Here is a 22,760-nt window from a genome sequence, read left to right as displayed (position 1 = left end):
TTTCTTTCTTTCTTTCTTTCTTTCTTTCTTTCTTTCTTTCTTTCTTTCTTTTTTTTAATTTACCTGCCTTTACCACAAATTTGCAGACATGTTGTTTGTTGTTCTTTCTGTAACCTGTTATTTTAAAGGCTTTATTTAATGCCCTTGATGACTGACTAGTGGTTCTATGAAGGTCATCGCCCAGAATAGTCACATTTGTTTTTAAACCTACATATATCCAAGTACCAATTTTCATTGAATGTTATTTTAAATTTATATAAGCTATATCCGTTTAAAATAAGCATTTTTTTTCTGGGGTGCCTGGCTGGCTCAGTCAGAAGAATATGTGACTCTTGATCTCAGGGTTGTATGTTCGAGCCCCACGTTGGATGTGGAGATTACTAAAATTAAATAAATAAACTTTAAAAAATAAAAATAATAGTAAAATAACCATTTATTCCCAGCAGGTTGGGTTTTCAGAAAGGGATTAGAGATAATGCTGTAATTATTAGGGAATGATAATGCCAGTAAGGAGTATTTATATTATGCAGAATGTGAAAAGATACTCATATATAGCATGTTTCGAGGGTGTGGTGCTTTGTTTATTGTAACAATGTTTTAGAAACATTAACACTGTAAGGAGAAAGCTAGATATAATCAGATCAGCTCAGTGTTGTTTTTATAGCTGTTTAGCTCTACACCTTTACTGAAATTCCCACAGTAAGGAATAACTTTTTAAATCTCAAATTCTAGCCCTTAATCTTTGTTCGTTCAATTGAAATAACCATTTATCAGTTTACCTTGTTTCTCTGAATCACAAATCCAGTTTCAGATGTATCTTAAAACTCATCAGTATGTTAACAGGTTTTATTAAAATTGATTTCTTTTTATAAATATACTTTTTTATATAGTTGTGATTTCAAGTATGTTGAATGTTTGGCTTTCACAAAATCAAAAAGGATGGGAAAAAATAAATCCTAAAGTTGAATGGATACAACTGGTATCCACAACTGGTGCTAAGTGTATATCAAATTGATAATATAACCACAGAGAAAAAAAGAATTCAAGTAACTTTTACACTTGTAGTAGGGATATATTGTAAGAATAAATAGCAATGTAAAAAAACATTGACTTAGGGTTTGTAATTGGTAGTGGTATTGATGTTAATTTTTAAACTATTTTGTATGTATTACAGGATAGGGCAAATGACTAGTATATTAATATTGTTGGCAAATGCTGTTCTTTCCATGGAGAAGGGAGATAGAAATATAGGGATGATGCAGAACCCTGTGGTGTTGAATATGAATTGGAAGTATGAATGTGAACTTATTTTTTTAAAACTGGTGATTTCTTGATTCTGTTCATAGAAAGGGCCTAGAAGCAGTGATGCCCAGTGGCAGAGAATATGTGTAGACTAGTGAGTTTCAAGATACACCTGAAATTGGTTTCTAAATACTGTTCCCCACTAAAAGGAACTGGAACCCTTGAAAAAAGAAGATGGGGAAACAATGTTCTTTTTTCTTTTTAAGTTTGTTTGTTTGTTTGTTTGTTTGTTTGTTTGTTTAAGTAATCTCTACACCCAGCATGGGGCTTGAACTAATGACCCCAAGATCAAGAGTTGCATATTCTTCCAACTGAGCCAGCTAGGGACCCCAACAGTAAATAAAATAAAAGTTCTTTATTTTATTTACTTTTTTTTTTTTAACCAAAAAATGCTAGCTAATAAATAGAAGCAATGGTAGATGTAGAAAATCATCATTTTTGTAATCTCCAGTATACTAATTAGCAAGGATTATTAGTGGATGCTAAAATCATTGGGTGAACAGTGCTGGGCAGAATATTAAAATGGTCCTAAAGTATCATCTCAGAGTTAACTTATTAATTACAGAGGGAAGACATCGTGCCTTTGTAAGGGAGAGATCTGATGCTCACCATTTTAATCAAGTCATACAGTTTGGCATTGCCATAGTTAACTAATTAAATGTCTCCTAATGTGATGATATAGGGAGGAGGTAAATCAAGATTTACTCTGTTAGCTATAACTGTTAGAATCCTATTCTGAGGTTTTAAATAAGGGACGGTTGCAAATTAGCCTTTTGAGATTCCTTTGATTAAATTGAATAGTTGGCTAACAGATTTTTATTGTACTTACCTCCTACATTACTGTGATGTTTGTATGATTTAATATGTATAAAGCATTTGAATAGGGTCTAGCACATGGTGTTACATAGTAAATACTGCTTCTACCATTCTTCAGAGCCTGGTCTTCTAACCAAGAAATATTTTGTGGTGGTGAAATATCTCTTCCTTATAAATGCTTTTGTCTAGCTTTAATATTACTGGGAGTTGCTAGTTCAGTGTTCTTTGGGTGTCACAAAGGTAGAGGGTGTTGTTTGTATTTTCTATGTCAGTTGAGTAATTTTTGCAGATTATTTTTGATTTTTTGATTTCTGTATTTGTAGGATAATTTATGGAGTGGCTAGAGAGCTATAATAATATTTAGAAGTTGTTAAATGAGGAAGAGGAAAATTGTAGCATTGATTAAGGTGGCAGGCATTTTTTGGAAAAAGAATTAACTCAGATATGGTTTGTGTTGGCACCAACGAAGCCATTTTAATCTAAACCTCTTGTTTTCATTTTCAATTCCTAGTGCAATTGACCCTTGAACAATATGGGTTTGAACTGCATAAGTCCACTTAAACGTGGGTTTTTTCCTGATAAATACAGTACTAAATGTATTTTTTCTACCATGTGATTTTGTTAATAACATTTTCTTTTCTCCAGCTTATTGTCAGAATATAGTACAATATTCTGACTTAAAAAGGAAGGTTAGGGATGCCTAGGTGGTTCAGTCAGTTAATTATTGGACTATTGATTTCAGCCTGGGTCTTGATCTCAGGGTCATGAGTTCAAGCCTCACGTTAGGCTCTGCATTGGGCATGAAGCCTACTTTAAAAAAAAAAAAAAAAAAAGGTTTAAATAAATCAGGAAAACACTGTTGCTCTTTTGGGGAAAATTTTTCCTTTTTAATTTTTATATATTATAGTCTTTACAGTTTTATTTGGAATTTATATCATGAAGAATTAATATCCATAACATCTATAGGGCTTCCAGAAATGAGAACCTACAACCCTACAGAAAAAGAGGCAGGTGTTAGGAACTACTTTGCCTTTTTCAAAAAGGAATACGAATGTCCCCTAAACATGGGAAAATGCTTAAATTTTGCTTATAATAGATATAAAAATTAAATCTGCACTGAGGCATCGTTTCTCACTATCAATTTGGCAAAAACCCAAAAGTTTGAGTATATCTATACTATCTTTATAAGATAGTGGGGAAACAGATACATTGAAAGGGGTGATGCACCAGACAGAATTAAAGCACTCTTTTTTTTAAACTGATGCTAAAGTAATTCTTATGTGCAAAGATTTTCAGTCTTTATTCACTTTAATGAGTGGATCCTTAGGAAAAAATAATGATCCCACGATAAAGGAAGCAGCAGAACATTCATGGCAGGCTAAGTCTCACAGTACCTTTGTGGAGAGGATGGAGGGGTACTGGCTGAAGAGACAGACAAATGGATACATTTTAGCTGGTTAAGTAGTCAAACCATATTAGATAATGATTCTCTTATGTCTCCAGTGTTTCATACAGATTAATTTTTAATCACTGAGTTTGATGAACATTAGAAGGCATGCTTATGAACTTTATAGTGAGCATTTCATATGTTGGGACTGACAGGCTAAGTAAGGATTGTTAAGGATCCACATCGGTAAAGTGAAAGGAATTAAACATTCCAGTTAAAAAGCAGAGAGCATCAAAATGAATTTAAAAAAAAAAGCAAGATCCAACTATATGATGTCTATAAGAAATACCCTGAAAGAGGTAAAAGAATAAGAAACAGCATGATGTACCAAACACTAATAACAAAACTATGTTAGACAAATTAATATCAGACAGATTGGGGGCACTACCAGAAGAGAACATAGCATGTGAAAATTAAATGATCCACAAGTGCTGTAGAAACTTAGAGAAGATATAACCTTGTATAGCAAAGAATTTGGGTTCTTTCTAGGGTTTTGTTATTCACATCACAAAAGCAGAACTTTTTGTGGTTGCTTTAGGCAGAATGCAGCCCCTCAGTGCCATCCTGGGGGAAAGCATTAAAATCAGGAGCCAACTGGCTGTTGCCTTAGAAATGCTGGACAAGCTCTTCATAGACCTGACTGCCCGTTTGGCTATTTGTGCAGATACTTGGTATTAAAGTAATTAAATCTTAATATTGGTGTAGAATGTGCCTTTTCCTGCTACTTCTCTGTCTGACATGGGTCCTTGCTGTCCCATACATGTAACTGCCTAGGACAGTGTTGCTGTTACAAAAATTGTTTGGGGGCGCCTGTGTGGCTTGAGTTGGTTGAGTGTCCCACTCTTGGTTTCAGCTCATGTCATGATCTCATGGTTTGTGAGTTCAAGTCCTGTGTCAGGCTCTGCACTGGCAATGGGGGCCTACCTGAGATTCTCTCTCCTTCTCTCTGTCCCTCCCCTGCTCACACTCTCTCTCTTAAAATAAAACTTTAAACATAAAAATAAAAATAAAAATTGTTTGCATCCAAGGATGCTGGAGTATGTATGTGTTGGCTTGCTTTTTTCATATAGTGTGAAAGATTTCTCAAATTATTTTTGATGCACTTCCATTAATTTTTCACGATTATTAATTTGCACAAGTGTTCCAAAAGGGAAGGGGTGGCAACAGTTATCATCATTAAAATGGAATATTGCTTTATATAATTGAAAAGTTTAAATTAATACATTTTTTTTTTGTTGTCATTAAAAAAATTTCTTAAAGCTGGAAGCTCTTTGACATCCTTTGGAACAGAAACATCAAACAGTGGTACCCTATCCCAAAGTAGTGCAGTTGGTTCTGCCTTTACACAGGATACAAGATCTCTAAAAACACAGTTATCTCAAGGTAAGCTGGGGTTTTTTTTCTTCATATGTTTCCATTCCTAACATCTATAGTGGTTTTTGTCTTTCTCTGAATGTAAGAGCTTTTGCAGCTTGCAAATCACATGTGTAATTTTTTTTTTTAATTTTTCTCCTGCTTGCTCTTGCAATAGGTGTATTATTGAATGGCATCCACCATTTATACTCTACAATTCTTAGATCATAAAACTGTGAACCAGTGAACACTCTCTAAATTTGACACTTTTTTTTGCAAGGCAATTATATAACTTGTATATAATACTTAAATATATCAAATTAATCCCGGACTCACCATTGAAGATGAACTATTCTTAATGAATTTGAAATAGCAGCTAAGGGAAGCCTGGGTTGCCTCAGTCAGTTGAACATATGACTTTGGCTCAGGTCATGATCTCGCAGTTCGTGAGTTTGAGCCCTGTGTCGGGCTCTCTGCTGTCATTACAGAGCCTGCTTAGGATCCTCTGTCCCCCTCTCTCTCTTTACCCCTCCCCCGCCTGCACTCTCTCAAAAATAATAAACATTAACAACAAAAAGAAATACCTTAAAAAAAAAAAAGGCAAGCTTTGCTTTATGCTGTTGGGTCTTTCTTAGCATCCTCACAGGATCTAAAGCAGTGGTTCTCAGTGTAGACCACACACAACCAAATCATCTGGAGTGCTTTTTTTTTTTTTTTTTTTTTAACATTTATTTATTTTTGAGAGACCTAGTGAGACAGCACGAGTAGGGGAGGGGCAGAGAGAAGGGGAAACACAGAATCTAAAGCAGGCTCCAAGCTTTGAGCTGTCAGCACAGATCCTGATGTGGGGCTTGAACCCACATATCGTGAGATCATGACCTGAGCTGAAATTGGACACCTAACGGACAACGACAGAGCCACCCAGGCACCCCTGGAGTGCTTCTTGAAGATGTAGATGCTAAGGGACGCCTGGGTGGCCCCCTGCTGGGCTCTGCACTGATAGCATGAAGCCTGCTTGAGATTCTCTGTCTCTCTCTCATACCCCTCCTCTGCCCACATTTGCATGCACTCGCTCGCTTTCTCTCTCTAAATAAATAAATAAATTTTAAAAACTTAAAAAAATGTAGATCCTGAAAAAAAAAGAGAAAGAAAAGAATAACTTTAAAAAGTATATGTAGATCCTGAAAACTGCTATATTAGACTCCTTGGAGTTTGGGGATGTGCATTCTAATTAGCTTCTTAAAAGATCTTTTAATTTTTTTTTAATCTATTTTTTTTAATCTTTATCTTTTTATTTTGCTTTTTATTTTTTTCAATTTACATCCAAATTAGCATATAGTGCAACAGTGATTTCAGGAGTAGATTCCTTAGTGCCCCTCACCCATTTAGCCCATCCCCCCTCCCACAACCCTTCCAGTAACCCTCAGTTTGTTCTCCATATTTATGAGTCTCTTCTGTTTTGTCCCCCTCCCTGTTTTTTATATTATTTTTGTTTCCCTTCCCTTATGTTCATCTGTTTTGTCTCTTAAAGTCTTCATATGAGTGAAGTCATACGATTTTTGTCTTTCTCTGACTAATTTCACTTAGCATAATACCCTCCAGTTCCATCCACATAGTTGCAAATGGCAAGATTTCCTTCTTTTTGATTGCCGAGTAATACTCCATTGTATATATATACCACATCTTCTTTATCCATTCATCCATCGATGGACATTTGGGCTCTTTCCATACTTTGTCTATTGTTGATAGTACTGCTATAAACATGGGGGTGCACGTGTCCCTTCGAAACAGCACACCTGTATCCTGTGGATAAATGCCTAGTAGTGCAATTGCTGGGTCATAGGGTAGTTCTATTTTTAGTTTTTTGAGGAACCTCCATACTGTTTTCCAGAGTGGCTGCACCAGCTTGCATTCCCATTTAATCTGTTTTGCCACCAGCCGGTCTTATAATCTTCGGTGGTCCCAAATTCTGTATCTATTTTTATCTGTAGCTAAAATGGTTGTTTTTAAGAATTCTTTCTTAGTTAAAATACTTCATGTTTTTAAGCATTAGTTTTCTAAACTATAAAATGGGACTTTAGGGGGCACGTGGCTGGCTCAGTCAGTAGAAGATGCAACTCTTGATCTCCGGATTGTGAATTCAAGCCCCCTATGGGGTGTAGACATTAATTACTTAAAAATAAAATCTTTTAAAAATTTTAAAATGGGCACCTGCGTGGCTCAGACCGTTAAGCATCTGGCTCTTGATTTCGGCTCATATCATGATCTCAGTTTGTGAATTTGATCCCCACTTCAGGCTCCCACAGTGACAGTGCAGAGCCTGTTTGGGATTCTTTCTCTCTCCCTCTCTCTGTGTCTCTCCCCCATTCACTCTTTCTCTGTCAGAAATAAAGTTTAAAAAAAATTAAAATGGACTTCCTTGGTAACTAACATATATCATGAGAATTACATTTCTTAAAACGTGTGCAGTGCCTTTAGCATAGTGCCTAACACATAGTGTGCTTAGATGTTAAAGATCTTAATAGCGAACATTAACCTTAATATTGAAGCATTTATTAAAATCATAAATAAGGAAGCCTGTTACCACTGCTACTCAGCATTGTTCTAGAAGCTTTAGCCAAATCAGGAACACATGAAAAAGAAATAAGCATAAATGATGAGAATTAGTATTATTTGACAGTGCTGTGACTTTGTACTTGGAATTGAGAATTCACTGAAAAACCTAGAACTAATAAAGGACTAAATTCAAGGTCAGCTGTAAAGTCAGACGTGTGAAAAACGAACAGTGGTCCTAAAACCTACCCACTGATTATGTAATGGAGATAAAAGGTGTTCACAATAATGAGAAATAAAAATTATGTATAAAATACATAATAAATATGGCCAATTTCTGTAGAAAATATAAAATGTACATATAATTGAAGAAACAGATCTTGTTCCTAGATAGAAAGATGTAGTATTAGAAAGACTTTATGTCTCGGGGCGCCTGGGTGGCGCAGTCGGTTAAGCGGCCGACTTCAGCCAGGTCACGATCTCGCGGTCTGTGAGTTCGAGCCCCGCGTCAGGCTCTGGGCTGATGGCTCAGAGCCTGGAGCCTGTTTCCGATTCTGTGTCTCCCTCTCTCTCTGCCCCTCCCCCATTCATGCTCTGTCTCTCTCTGTCCCAAAAATAAATAAATGTTGAAAAAAAAATTTTTTTTTTAAAAAATTAAAAAAAAAAAAAAAAGACTTTATGTCTCATATAATTAAATTTATGATACTTCTAATAAATCTAAATAAAATAGTAGGAGAACTTAATAAAACATACACAGTCTTAAAAATAAACATGGAAGTATAATTAGACATATTTTTAGAATAAAAGTAATGACATGGGCTTACCTAATTGATAATAGTACACCTAAAATAAAGCAATGCAGGAATAAAAGTCAGAAATAGTTCCAAATATTGGGGCACCTGGGTGGCTCAGGCAGTTGGACGTCCGACTTTGGCTCAGGTCATGATCTTATGGTTCATGGGTTCGAGCCCTGTGTCGGGCTCTGTGCTGACAGTTCAGAGCCTAGAGCCTGCTTCAGATTCTGTGTCTCCCGCTCTCTCTGTCCCTCCCCCACTCATGCTCTGTCTCTCTCCCTCAAAAAAAAAAAAAGGAATTAACATTTAAAAGAAAAAAGATACTGTTCTAAATATAAATAAGTGATTAATATATGATAAAGATATTTTTTAATTAGTAGAGGAAAACTGGCTATCCAGTAAGTGATGTTGGGAGAGACAACTGCCTGATCATTTGGGAGAAATAAATCTAGATTCTTTCTTGCATGCTTAGAAAATAAATTTTAAATAGATTAATGTATTTTAAGATTTTTTTCAAGTACATATTTATTAGAAGAGAGGGATGTATTTCTATAAAGCAGTGATGGAGAAAGCCTGGGATTCTGCATTATTAAGTTTCATCAATTAAAACTTCTGAATTTTACAAAATTAAAATACCAAGAATATTCTTTGAACTGATAAGAATGTGACGCTAGGTGAAGGGGTGTGTTTTTACTATGCTAAAACCACCTTCTGATCTTAGTCCTAATGGTATGTCCAGCATTACGTGTCTTTCCCTCCGATAACGAAATTGCTGTGACTAGAAGACTAGACTTGATTGCTTTGATTGCCCCATCACTTGTAGTTCTGTAACACTTGGGAGTCACAGGATTTTTTTCTCAAAAGCCTTGATGAGACAAGTCTTGTATATTTATAAGATTATTTAATTTAGTATTGTAAAATTAAACAATAGGCTTTTCAAAAAAACCTTAGCACTTGTTTTGTAAATAAAGCCCTTTGTAAGGTGGTAAGTGATTATAGAATGTTTTCTCACAGGCCAAAACTTACACAGACTGCCATGGTTTCCCATTATAATCAGTGGGAACATTGTACTGTTCCTCTTAATGGTAAACTTTGGCATTAATGGCTGGAAATGGTGATACATATTTATGAATGCATACTTTAGATAACCATAAACTTGGGAAGTGTTACTAATAAACGGTCCCTGAAGCATCTGGTACACAGTAACCAGTGCATTGTCAACACTCACCGCAGTTTACCAGTGGTTGGAGCCTATGCAGGTATGCACAGGTGGGTAGTAACATGTGCAGCATACTTGGAATTTTTTTTTTTTTTTACATGAAATGAGCATAATTTCCTTAGAACATTTTGGTGCAATATCATGGGATATGAGGGCACCTGGAGCAGAGATTTATAAAAAACATTATAGGGACAAAAAGCATGATGGGAGCATCTGATGTTAAAGTCTTCTGTTCATACTGTGACCAGACTCTGACCTCATAAAAGGAAAAATGGAAGTTGTAAGTATAAAACCCATATTAAACAAAAACTTCCAAGAGATGTTTCAAATGGCCAGAAATGAATACAGCTGCCGTGTAATTATCTGAAGGTTGTATCTGTTGCTGGCCTGAGTATTGATGTATAATTTACCTAAGGTATTAGAGGACTTGACCTGTCTAATTTTCTAATCCTTTACTTCCTTTATAATGGATTGTAATGGAGATATAAAGCCTTAGGTTACAGCCTTTGGAAATAATGGCTGAGGTGTCAGTATAATCTTGTGGCTGTCATTACTGGGGAAAGCCTGCATCTGACTGCCTACAACATGATCTTTGATAGTATTCTTCAGAAATCTTGCCCAGGCAGTACTTTTTTAAAAACTTACTTAAATCTTACTCCACCAGTTAAAATACAAATAAAGTTCCAAAGGTTGGTTGGTTGGTCGGTTGTTGGGTGGTTTTGTTTTTTTGTTTTGTTTTGTTTTTTCAATGTTTCTTTACTAGCCTAGTGACCAGCCCACTGAAGATAACCAGGTTTAAACTCTGGTCTAATAAGTAGGTGAATTCAAATTTGTGCTAAAGATTTAAATTGGTAGAAATAAAACTGTAGACATTTTTGTTGAGGGTCTAGATTATTTTGAAATCCCCAGAGGATAGGGTAGTTTCTTATCTTTTGGTTACGTTTTAGGTCGTTCAAGCCCTCAGTTAGACCCTTTGAGAAAAAGCCCAACCATGGAACAAGCAGTACAGACCGCCTCGGCCCACTTACCTGCTCCAGCACCTGTTGGGAGGAGGAGCCCTGTATCAACCAGGCCTTTACCATCTACCAGCCAAAAAGCAATAGAGAATCAAGAGCACAGGCGAGGTAGAACTTTAGCTATTTACTATTCATTAATTGACTGATCCACATTTTCCATTCACCTTATTTTTCATTAAAAAGATTTACTTTATACAAATGATCCTAGAAGGTTTAAACTGAACTTGATAGATGTTCAGTCTTTCAAATTTGACTCAAAGTAGTGATGGTGGTGGGGGTATAGATTTTTTGCTTTTTGTTTTGGGTTTCTTTGTTTTTCCCATTTTTGAACTTCACAGAAGTGTTTGATTTTGTGTACTGAGCTGATTTGTGACTTTGCATATCTTTTGTAGCTGAAGTACACAAAGTTTCAAGACCAGAAAATGAGCAACTCAGAAATGATAGCAAGAGACAAATCGGTAAGTTACTTTATTCTGAAAGCCATATTCTGTGCTGCTCAGTTAGAAGGAACATTTGATGCATAATTACTTTTAAAAAATGAAAGCCTGAGTTGGTGACTATGAAGGAGTAGCACTGGGGAGTTTTATTGGGGAAACAAAACATTTCTTAATCTTGATTAGGGCACTAGTTGTGCAGATGTATTCATGTAGCAGAATGTTATAGAATTATAAAGATACACCAAAAAGTGAGTATGCACAAAAAACTGTTGAAATCGGAGTGAGATTGGTAGTATAATTATATTGTGCCAGGGTCAGTTTCCTGGTTTTTGTAAAGTAAAATAGTTAAATAAGATTTTACCATTAGATGGGAGACTAGGTAATGAGCATATAGGACTGCTCTGTACTATATTTTCAATTTTTTTGTGTCTAATTGTTTTAAATTACAAGTTTTTTTTTTTTTTAATGACCATTATATTTCTGGAATAAACTCTACTGGATGGTAGGCAGTTGTCTTAAAGTATATTGACTTTATCTGTCAGTAAGATTTGTATACTTACATTGTTGTATGGTTTCCTCATTTGTACTTTTGTATTCTTTTTTTACATTTTTGTGTCAGTTTCACATTAGCATTATAAAATTATTTTTAATGTTTTCTATGCTGTTAGGAGTAAAATTATCTGTACCTTGAAGGTTTGAGGCTTTCTTAATATAATTATTTAAGCCCTGAGCTTTTTTTCTATAATTGTTGAAGAACTTTAATTTTCTTTCATGATTTTTGACTTCATATGATTGTACTCTTCTGTTTTGTAATCTATAACATTTATCCCCAGATTCATTCATTTTATTAATACTTTCAAATATATTATTAGAAGATAAAGTATTATTTTAAATGTCCAAATTAAAAAATAAAAGGCAAGTTTTAGCCACCTTGTTTAGATAATATTAAGAAAGTGATTTTTCACTTCAGAAAACATATACTGTATTTCTCTTGTACGTTGCTGTATATATTTTTGTATGTGCTATGTGCCATAGAATACAGAAGTTTTGGGTTGATTTACTACATTTCACTTTTTTTTTATCTTGAAAGAGAACTTCTCTCTCAAAATAAGATAAATGCCACGGTGCAACTTCGGGTCAGGTCATAAATTCATAGTTTGTGAGTTTGAGACCTGCGTCGGGCTCTGGGCTCTGCACTGACAGTGCAGGGTCTGCTTGGGATTCTTGCTCTGTCCCTCCCCCACTCATGTGTTCTCTTTCTCAAAAATAAATAAACAAATCTAAATAAAAGAAAAAAAGAAGATAATTGCCACACTACCATCATTTAAAAATCATAAAGTAATAAATAAAAGGACCTTTTACTGCCCTTAAATTCATCCCTCAAAGGTTCATTAACAGAACAGTGAATATTCTTTCAGATTGTTTTTCTTATGGTTTTACAAACAGACTACACTTAAACTTTTTTTAACACGGAAAGATTGTGCTATACTTACTTCCTGGCTTGTGGCCAAAGTGTTTTTAATAGTGAAGTTGAATGTTTTAAACATCCTGCTTATCTAGATCTAAGTGTCTGGATATGGCGCTGTGGCTTTTTGTGGTTTGTTTTCTCAAACATGGGCAATTTGCCAAACTTCAGCAAACACTGATCACAAACCTATTACTGTGCAGCCACTTTCTGATCTTTGTCAGTATTAAACATTTCACATAATTATAATCATTGAATTCATACTGCTTTGTGTTGTTTCTGTTAACTCACATCAATTACTGCTCCATATTCCTCTTTTATTTTTTCTTAACTTTTCCTCTTGTGTTGTATATTTGGGTTCTCAACTTTTCACTGTCATTTATGCTACTTTGGTATTTCATTATCATATCTCATAAATCCTGTTATCATAATAGAGAAAGAATAGGTGCTAGAAGACTTGAATAATATGAAGACATTTAGAGGGAGAAAAGAAAGGTGAAAGAGGAAGTGGTTGGTGTGGTTGAGACCTGGTGCTTCTTTTGTGATCTGTGATGTGGAAAGAATACCTCCTACCTTGCAATTTGTGTTTATTAGTGTTCATTTATTTTTCTCATTCTAAATGTTGATTCTTATGATCCTTTCATAGAAGACTTCCTAAATTTTGAGAATTCACTATACGTTTGGCACATCGTAGAAATTAAAACTATAAGCAGAGCAAAGCCCCTCCCTCAAAGAGTATTAGAGTAATTTGGTACAGGAGCCTCCAAAATTGTTTGGTTGTACACTCTGTAAATAACATATGAGTGTAGACCCCATAAAAATAAATTTCATGTGCGTGGTTCTCAGCCTACTATATATTAAGTGTTAGTGAAACTCCCTTTTTTTTATATATAAAAACTACAAGTACAGTGAAGTGTATAGAGACTTGTAAGCATTTTTGTTGTTGACTATAATAATAGTTTCTGTCCTAAACCAGCTTATTCTTTCTTTATTGACCTAGTTCCAGGTGCTCCTTCAGCTCCAAGAAGAGGACGTGGGGGTCATCGAGGTGGCAGGGGACGATTTGGTATCCGACGAGATGGTCCAATGAAGTTTGAGAAAGACTTTGACTTTGAAAGTGCGAATGCACAATTTAACAAGGAGGAAATTGACAGAGAGTTTCATAATAAACTTAAATTGAAAGGTGAGTTTTCATTTTTCTATTCAGAAAATGTTCTGATTTGACTTGTGAATCATGGATGTTTAATAGAAGTCTTGACTTTCTGGTATGTGCTTGTTTTTCATTAGAAGATAAACTTGAGAAGCAGGAAAAGCCTGTAAATGGTGAAGATAAAGGAGACTCAGGAGTTGATACCCAAAACAGTGAAGGAAATGCAGATGAAGAAGATCCACTTGGACCTAATTGCTACTATGATAAAACCAAATCCTTCTTTGATAATATTTCTTGTGATGATAATAGGTACAGTCTTTTAAGCTGCTCTTATATTCTTAGCCTGAAATATGAAATGATTTCTTAGAAATTCACAAACTTTAATGAATACTTAAAGATATCTAATGACTATAATTTTTTAATGTTTTATTTTGCTAGAAGAAAATAATCCATACTAAAATTTTCAGTGATATTACTCCTTGTGAAGAAGAAATAACCATATACTTTTGTTTAGGGATGCATTCACATTTGAAAATTGGTAATTAAACCAAAAGCTAACATCTGACATCTAAGTAAGACCTTTTATTTTACTCCTCTTCAGTGTGGTTCAAATGAAGCCAGGGCCAAAAGCACTAATGTTACTTTGAAGTTTGTTGATACAGTAAAACTTTGTCATATCACAGCAAATGTGGATCCAGAAAATTGTCAGGTTAATTGAAAGATCCAGCATCACTAGTTCCAGAGTTTCTGCTACCCAAGCCACATTTTCATTCTCCTGACTATAGTTTGGTGCCACCTGGTGGCAGTTGTCTACTTCAGTGTAAACACGGATGGAGATGTTGTGATCAAAGTCCTGCGATTGTCTGGGCTGGAGCAATTTACCACAGCAGCAGTAGCAATTTAATTTTTTTTGTTGTTTATTTATTTATTTTGAGAGTGAGACAGAGAGCGAGCATGAGCAGAGGAGGGACAGAGAGAGGGAGAGAGAATCCCAAGCAGGTTCCACACTGTCGGAGCAGAGCCTGATGCAGGGCTCGATCCCACGAACCATGAGATCATGACCTGAGCTGACGCCAAGAGTTGGACACTTAACTGACTGAGCCACCCAGGCACCCCTGCAGAAGTAGCAATTTAAACACTTGCTTCAGACACCAGGTCCAGGGACTGGGCCAGGAGCATACTAGGAACTTGGGGACTTAGCTTCCTTCTTCCAGCTTCCTGAGACAGAGTCCCCTTTCCTGGCTTTGCCCTCTCTTACATTGGGCCAAAGGGAGAGTGGAGTCAGTTGCCAATCCTATATTTGAATTCCCATTATATTGGGGGCTATTACCATGTTTGTTTTATATACTGTATTTGGAAAAAACTAATACTGGTCATATTTGCACATGAAATTTAAGAGAATATCATGAGGACATTTTGCCATGGATGGCTTGTGATGACTTAGATAAGGTGCTTGGTTTTTTATTTTTTATTTTTTTAATGTTTATTTTTGAGAGTGCACGGGGGAGAGGCAGAGAGAGGAGACAGAATCCCAAGCAGGCTCCACACTGTCAGCGCAGATAAGGTGCTTATTTTTATTTGATCTTTAGGAATTACTGATCCGTAATTTGGGAATTAGTGTCACATAGTTTTGCCGGAAAATGCTCTTACGACCTGATACAGTAGAGTTTATTCTTATAACAGAGAACGGAGACCAACCTGGGCTGAGGAAAGAAGATTAAATGCCGAAACATTTGGAATCCCACTTCGTCCAAACCGTGGCCGTGGCGGTTACAGAGGCAGAGGAGGTCTTGGTTTCCGTGGTGGCCGAGGGCGTGGTGGTGGCAGAGGTGGTACCTTCACTACCCCTCGAGGATTTCGTGGTGGATTCAGAGGAGGTCGTGGGGGCAGGGAGTTTGCAGATTTTGAATACAGAGTAAGTATTGTCTGCTTTGGGGTTGGCAGGCAGTTTTATGAAATTTGGCATGTTTTTACTTTATATTGGGTGAATATTTTTAAGACATTGTATAACTTCCATTTTGACTGTTCAGTGGGGGATGAGGTTGTTTATATAATTATAAGGAGCAGTAATTTCTTGGCTAATGAGTCCAAGTTTTTTTTAACTGTTTCCATTTGGAGGAAGCAAAAGATAGAAATGAGATTGGGGTGGAGGGGTCTTTTTTATTATAGAACCATGGTTTTAGATTTCATGGATAGTAAAATTTCCCCCCAAAATAAAAAATGTATTAGAGATAGGCTTAGGATTTTTTTTTTTTTTTTTTGGAGGCATGGGGGATTGCTAAAGAAATTATACCAAAAAAAGACTGTATAATGTCACCTTTATTTCATATTATGGAGTGTGCTTTAACACCAAAAGAGTCTAGGAAGCACATACTCTAGAGTGGAAAGCATTCATAGCAGCCAACATTTATATAGAATTTTACATGTACTAGGCATTGTTCTAAATGTTTTTTGTGTATTAACTCGCTTAAACCTCACATGAACTCTGTAAGATAGTACTATTCTTACCGCCATTTTACAGATGAAGAAATAGGTATTGAGATAGTAAATACCTTGTCCAAGGTCAGCTAGTAAGCGATGCTTCAGGGTCTCAAGCCTTGTAAGTTTGTTTCTGAGTCAGTACCCGTAATTTAGTTTTGTGGAAAATTCAACTATGTTTTCCCTGGTTTTCTTATTTTACCTTGGTCTTGAAAATACTGTGATATGTTGGTATTTGCAAACTGCTGCTAGAAAACTATATAGCTCTGTATAGTATTGTTTATATATATAATTAATTTATTTAAAGGAGTCTGTCAATTAAGTCAGTGTCGCTTCCTAGTTTATTGATTTTTAGGTTTAGTAGAGAGGAACTTTATATAATCACAGAAGGGATCAAAATCACCTTATAAAGAGATCTAAGAGTTGCACAGGACAGCTGGAAACAAAAAGACCTACTGGCAGGAGTTTCACTGTCCATTATTTGAACTGGACATTGTTGAGATCCTTCTTGAAGGATCAGTGTTAGTGGCTTTTGGGTCTGGTCTGTTAACTTTGACACCTCTGATACTGTATCATCCGGCCAAGACTGCTGAAAATTAGCCTCAGTTCATTAGCTCAGGCTATCCAGCACTGGTGACCTGGTGCAGCTACAGGACTTGTAACTTGGAAAGTTGCCGTTCTGGCTGGGGAGACTGTGTCTTAGGAGTTATAGAATGCCTTTTGCGTGTCACTATTAAGGTTCTTGCCAGTGACCTTTTGCTTATAGAGGTCAGTAGCCTTTTCACAAATATTTGCCCTGAACTCCTCTGCAATATTTGACACTGACAACCACTGACCCAACTTAGAAACTTTCTTCCTAGTTTTTTTTTTTAAATACTGTTATTTGGGGTCTTTTTGTTTTGTTTTTTTTCTTTTCAAAAAATAACACATATTCCAGGGCACCTGGCTGGTCAGTCAGTGGAGTATGAGTCTTGACCTCGGGGTTGTGAATTTAAGCCCTACATTGAGTGTAGATACTACTTTTTTCTTTTTGTTTTAATCTTTAAAAACAATTTTTTTTCTTTTTTTTTTTTTTTTTTTTTTTGCTTTTCAATATCTTACTCAGAAAAGATTATAAGCATTGAGGCAAGTTTTCGTTTTAAAATGGAATACAGTGTAAAAAAATTTTTTTTTGATGTTTATTTTTTGAGAAAGAGACAGAGAGAGAGACAGAGACAGAGCATGAGCGGGGAAGGGGCAGAGAGAAGGAGACACAGAATCTGAAGCAGGCTCCAGGCTCTGATCTGGCAGCACACGGCCTGACGTGGAGCTCGAACTCACGAACTGGGAGATCATGACCTGAGCTGAAGTCGGACGCTTAACCGACTGAGCCACCCAGGCACCCCAAGTGTAGCTATTACTTAAAAATAAAATATTATTTAATAAAATCTTTAGAATAATAATAACATGTGTTCCTCACCACAGCCAGGCACTTCATGATCTGACTGCTTCTTCAGGTCATAAGTCTTATACTGGCTCTGGTCTTTTTTGCCAGTGGGACTCACCTTTTCTTTATTCACTCTGCTGCAGATATGTGGACCTTCTTGCTCTTGTTCAGTGCCAAACTTAGAACTATCTCAGGACCTTTTCACCCATTCCTTCTGCCCAGAATGTTCAGTTTGCTCCTTGTAAGCATTTGTGCTCATGCTTGGGCTCCTGCTTCCTCTCCCTTCTTTCTTTTTCCTCTCCCTTCCCCTTTCTTTCCTCCTCTCCTTTGTGAACGTGTTGATTCATTGCTTTTAATTGGTTTTTCACCTAGGACTTTCTGTGCTTCTACCTGCATTTCTCTGTCTTTATGTGCTTTATGTCCTGTGACCAACTTAAACTTAACCTTCCTCAAATGACCTTATCATCTTCTAGCCTTTCCATCGTCTCCGCACAGCCTCCTCCCAGTGTCTGCATTGGCTAATGGTGTGTCACTCTTTTCATCTCCCAGGCAGTATAGCCCATGTCCGCATTACCACATTCATTCCTGTGAGATGTCCCTGCCAGCTACCATAACAACTCACTGATTGGTCTTCAGACATTCAGTCTTCTTTACCTCACTTCAGGCATGTCAGTTACCTGTTGAAGAACCCATGACACCTTCTTGTTGAAGACCACATTGAGTCAGCTTGGTTTGAGAAAAAGTACATTTAAATTAAACTTGGATCCCAATGAGGATTTTAGTGATTGTTGCTAGTGTGACCTCAGTTGAGTCGTCAAACCTTTCAGGCCCTCAGTTTTCACATTGTGGAAAGAGAGTTAACACAGTTTTATCTCCTATACACCTTCTAAAGATCATTAAAGTTTCAGAGTTGGAAAACATTTGAGAGGTCTGAGCTCTTGGCCAAGCCATGAGTCCTGAAGTATCCCTGTTAAGGAGCTGGCAGCTTACTTTTTCTAAGAGCATCCATCCTACCTCAGGAATGGTCTTAATTGTTACAATTTTACAATATGAGTGAAGATTTTTTTCCCCTGTATCCTCACCCTATTAGTTTAACTCTACCCTTGTAAAAGTACAGAATATACCTAATTGTCTTAATAATTTGGCAGATATTTGAAAAAAGAGCTGTCATGTTGTCTGTAAGATTGAACTATTATTTCCCTTTATCTGAACAGTCATCCATAAACTGTTGATTAACTGCTGGGTGCACAGTACATACATTTATGAATACAAACATTTTTTGAAGCTCTGTCTCACTCTTTGGTCACTTTGAGCCTTCAGTTAAATCCCCTGTCACATACATTGCAGAATTAGAATGCACTGTAGAAGTTATCTGCATGAGTCTTTATCCACATTAGTGTATCCTTGACAAATAGTCCAGCCTCTGCTTGAGTGTTTCAAGGGGTGATAGATTGACCGGACCCTAGGTATTGCCCTGATGACAAGAAGGTTCAAATGTCACCTTGTACTGCCCGCTCTTCGTACTCTGTGAGGATCCTGCTAATGTATCCAGCCCCATTTCTCATTACCCTTTAAGCTGTCTGGTTCAAGCAGTTTGACTCGTGGTCATCACTTGTATACACTGTCCTTGATTCCAACACTGACCTCATTCCTTGACCAAATACATTAAATTCATATATGCCGTGCACTAGCCTGGATTTTAGTATAAGCAAAACAGATGCAGCCCTCGCCTTCTTGTGTTTTAGTCCAATGTAGAGATAGACACAGCTGAAAGTCAAGGGGTCCCTTTCACACCCTTCACAGTCTTGTCCAAGGTATGCTCTGTCTTCGGAAACTTCTCTTCCTTCCTCCACAGATTTCTTCCTTTTCTGACCTCTTGTGGTATCTGCTTTCATTGGCACACATTTTAACACTCATTTTCCATATTTCATGTGTTTTGTTCTGCATCGCCAGCTAGATGGGAGTCTCTTGGCAATTAGTGAATATATGTATTTTACTTTCATTTCCACCAGTGGACATGGAACCATAGTGGGCTTGAAGTAAATGCTCAGCATGCTGATTAGGAATACACTATTTCAGCCTTCAGTAAGGCAGTAGGTCCATCAGTGTGGCTAGCCCTTGATTGCCCATTCCAAAGTTGCATGACCCTTATGTCTGCCACTAGAGCAGTGACCTTCTCTGCATTCTGTGCCTTCTAAATCATATCACCTGGCAGAAATAGTGATCACTATTACATAAAGGAGATTTACTTTCAAGGATTAAACTTGTTTCTAAAACAACATCTAATACTTCTCATAAATGGATGTCAGTGGCATTTGCAGCAGCCTTTATGTAATGGGTTGGCTTTGTTCTTTGTGCTCTATTGGCATGAATCATTAGTTTTGAGGTGTACATAAGCAAGTGGTTGTTTAATGAAAACATGGGCAAAGCAGAATTGTAGATTTTTAGAACTCCTTTAAAGTATCAGCTGAACTGTAGGCTCTCTCTCACCCTACCCCCAACAGATAGTTAGGAAACCAAGGACCCAGAGAGGTTAACTTTTTTTTTTTTTTTTTATGTTTTTAATGTTTATTTTTGAGAGACAGAGGACAAGTTGGAGAGGGGCAGAGAGAGAGGGAGACACAGAATCTGAAGCTGGCTCCAGGCTCCGAGCTGTCAGCACAGAGCCCGACACGGAGCTCAAACTCACAAACTGTAAGATCATGACCTGAGCTGAAGTCAGTCGCTTAACGGACTGAGCCACCCAGGCGCCCCAAGGTTAACTCTCTTGATATGGATACAAGCTAATAAAGCCAAAACTTCCTCTCATTGACTTCTAGCCCAGTTTTCCTCAAGGATAATGTTAGAAACATAAACTTGTGCTGAGCTTGGTCCTTTGATGCTTTGTGGGGGTGGAGGGCAAGGAGATCAGGTTGGGTGTAATAAGAGTATAGTCTGCTCTTATTTTATATGCTGCTTCTAAGATGGTTAAGCCACCATGGCAGGTAAGACAGATTACTTTCCGTTTGAGTCTGTTTTTTCAGATAGGGTCCAGAGACAAAGAGGTAACCAAAATGACTCAGCATGGTACTCTCTCCCTTCCCCCCTTTTATTTTCTCCCCTCCCTCCCTCTATTTCTCTGTATCCCCCTCCTCTTCCCTTCTCTCTCTCTCTCTCTCTCTCTCTCTCTCTCTCTCTCTCTTTTGCTTTCTTTTTTTTTTTACCTTTCAGAAAACCACAGCTTTTGGACCCTAAAATAGGTCTGGATTGATCGTACAGCTTTCTGAAAGGTAAAAAAAAAAAAATGGGGGCGTGTGAAGGTTGGCTTTGGTGGGGGACAGTGGGGTGGGATTATCTTCAGTTTATTTCTTTCTGTACCAGTTTACACCATGCCATATGTATTCCAGTTTAATGACGTTGTACAAATGGTTTGGTGCCCGTATACACAGATAAAGTTAAATCTTTAACATAGGAAATAGTGTATTTCTAACAGGATGAAAATCAGCAGTTAAAATCAGGTATGTGGTAACAACTAGTCCTGAGGAAAACAGACCCCTGGCTCTGATGTTATATACAAGACTTTAGATTAGGATTCGTCTCACTAGGAAGCTAGAGACTGTCTGACATTTTTTTTTCTTCCATGGTTACTTTTAAAAAATTACCCTGTCAGCTTGCTGATTTGCAGAACTTATTTGAAATTTAAAAGTTACCGTTTTAAAATGAATTTCTAAATCATTGCTTTCTCCTTGCATGAAACTTTGGAGAGAAATGTTATTTTACTGTCTGGATATTTTATTGCTTAGTAAGGACATCAGAGACTTAGGGATTTTATTAATCTTTTTCCAGAGTATGTTGTCAGTTATATTTGATGACCTTGGCTAACTGTGTTGAAAGTTTAAGTTCTATCATTGTGTTTAAAAATAATTAGGATGCAAACAAAGATAGTAAGGTATGCGTATATCTTAGGGGTCCTTCTTGCTGGAACCAGCCCACACCATGACTGCTTTAACCTCCACTAACTGGAAAATGCAGTTAACAAACAATTAGCTACTGCTGGGTGTGTGGAAGTTATAAAATGTTTTCTGGAAAGTAGTGAAAAGATTTATACATGAAAGGAAAAGGAGGGTATATTTAAAAGTAATGGGAAATATACTTAAGTAAATTAGAAAGAAATACTAATAAACCAATCATGTGAAACATGAGCTAATTTTTTTTTTTCCTTTTTAGAAAGACAACAAAGTTGCTGCATAGTCTACAGACAAGTCTTTGAAAGTAGGTGAATTTCTAGCTCTTCATGGTCCTGAGAATTGGTTCCGGTCTTTGAGAAGAAGGAAGAGGTGAATCCGCTGTATATTTGTCACCAGCACTGGGTGTTTGTTTGTGTGTTTTTTTCTGCTTAATTTCAAAGATCCAATGCATTTACTTTGGGGGGGACGGACGGCGCGGGAAGGCTCATCTTAAAAAATGAGCATTAAATATATTTGGAATAGCAGAAGGTTAAGTAATTTCTTATGTATAGTTAAACTACAACAGTACTTCAATGGGACTTATAAGTATTTTTTCATCACTGAAAGGATTTTTCTTATCACTAAATTGTATTTGGCAATGATTGTAAGTTGCCTGCAGATAGGGCCGTGATACTGTGTTTTGAGCCACAGAAGGTTGTGTGTGTGTGTGTGTGTGTGTGTGTGTGTGTATCTTTCTCTCTTTGTTTCTTTCTTTTTGGAAATCCTGTAATATCCCTTTTGAGGTAGCTTATTTCGTCAATTAATTAGGGTGCTGGATGGTAGAGAATTTTGTCAGTCAACTATGTAAACACAGTAAATACTGTTTCTTAGGCAAAGGTAACTTTTTTATATAGTTGTAAAATTCCATTATATTCCATTGCCAAAGAAACATTAAGAACTTTGTATAGCTGTATAAAAAGCAACTAATTTTTTAAAGAATAAACATTTTAAAGTCAGCAAACATACTGTGTCCTTGCAGAAGTTGATGTGCTGAGGAGCAGAGCTATGGGTGGTGGATCTTTTTTCATAGTTTTCCAGGCTTGAGATTTCTGATTTTGATTTTTTTTTTTTTTAACACAAATGAAGATTTGATACATTTCTTCCATTACCTGAAAAGGATAAATTGCTCATACTCATTGTAAGAACTTCATTTTATAACAAATGGCATATCACAGGATTTGTCCAAATAATAAATATTTTCAGTATATGAATGTAAATGATCATAGATAAGAATGTACTTAGCTGTATTTTCAAATAAGCACCCTCCCCTTTTTTAAGACAATAAAACTGGGCATCAATTAACCTGTTCTTCCAGATA

The 22,760-nt window shown here is 36.6% G+C and overlaps 1 protein-coding gene across 4 annotated transcripts in view; it reads left to right on the top strand.

Annotated features, from left to right (window-relative positions):
* LSM14A (LSM14A mRNA processing body assembly factor) overlaps positions 1 to 22,405 on the top strand; it is a 50,011-nt gene extending 27,606 nt beyond the window's left edge. The window contains exons 4-11 of one of the 4 annotated variants that reach the window (XM_040446202.1): positions 4,826 to 4,948; positions 10,432 to 10,608; positions 10,893 to 10,958; positions 13,403 to 13,585; positions 13,690 to 13,861; positions 15,236 to 15,467; positions 20,667 to 20,725; positions 21,663 to 22,405. In XM_040446202.1, coding sequence (XP_040302136.1) covers positions 4,826 to 4,948; positions 10,432 to 10,608; positions 10,893 to 10,958; positions 13,403 to 13,585; positions 13,690 to 13,861; positions 15,236 to 15,467; positions 20,667 to 20,690 — 977 coding nt within the window. In that variant the 3' untranslated portion in view covers positions 20,691 to 20,725; positions 21,663 to 22,405. The remainder of the gene's footprint in view (positions 1 to 4,825; positions 4,949 to 10,431; positions 10,609 to 10,892; positions 10,959 to 13,402; positions 13,586 to 13,689; positions 13,862 to 15,235; positions 15,468 to 20,666; positions 20,726 to 21,662) is intronic. The other 3 variants (XM_040446205.1, XM_040446201.1, XM_040446203.1) reach the window with 3 other exon arrangements.
* Positions 22,406 to 22,760: the final 355 nt, after the last annotated feature.

Source organism: Herpailurus yagouaroundi, unplaced genomic scaffold, assembly GCF_014898765.1.
Source record: "Herpailurus yagouaroundi ecotype Mexico unplaced genomic scaffold, PumYag 194, whole genome shotgun sequence".
NCBI classification, from domain to species: domain Eukaryota; kingdom Metazoa; phylum Chordata; class Mammalia; order Carnivora; family Felidae; genus Herpailurus; species Herpailurus yagouaroundi.
This window is presented reverse-complemented; position numbering and strand designations above follow the sequence as displayed.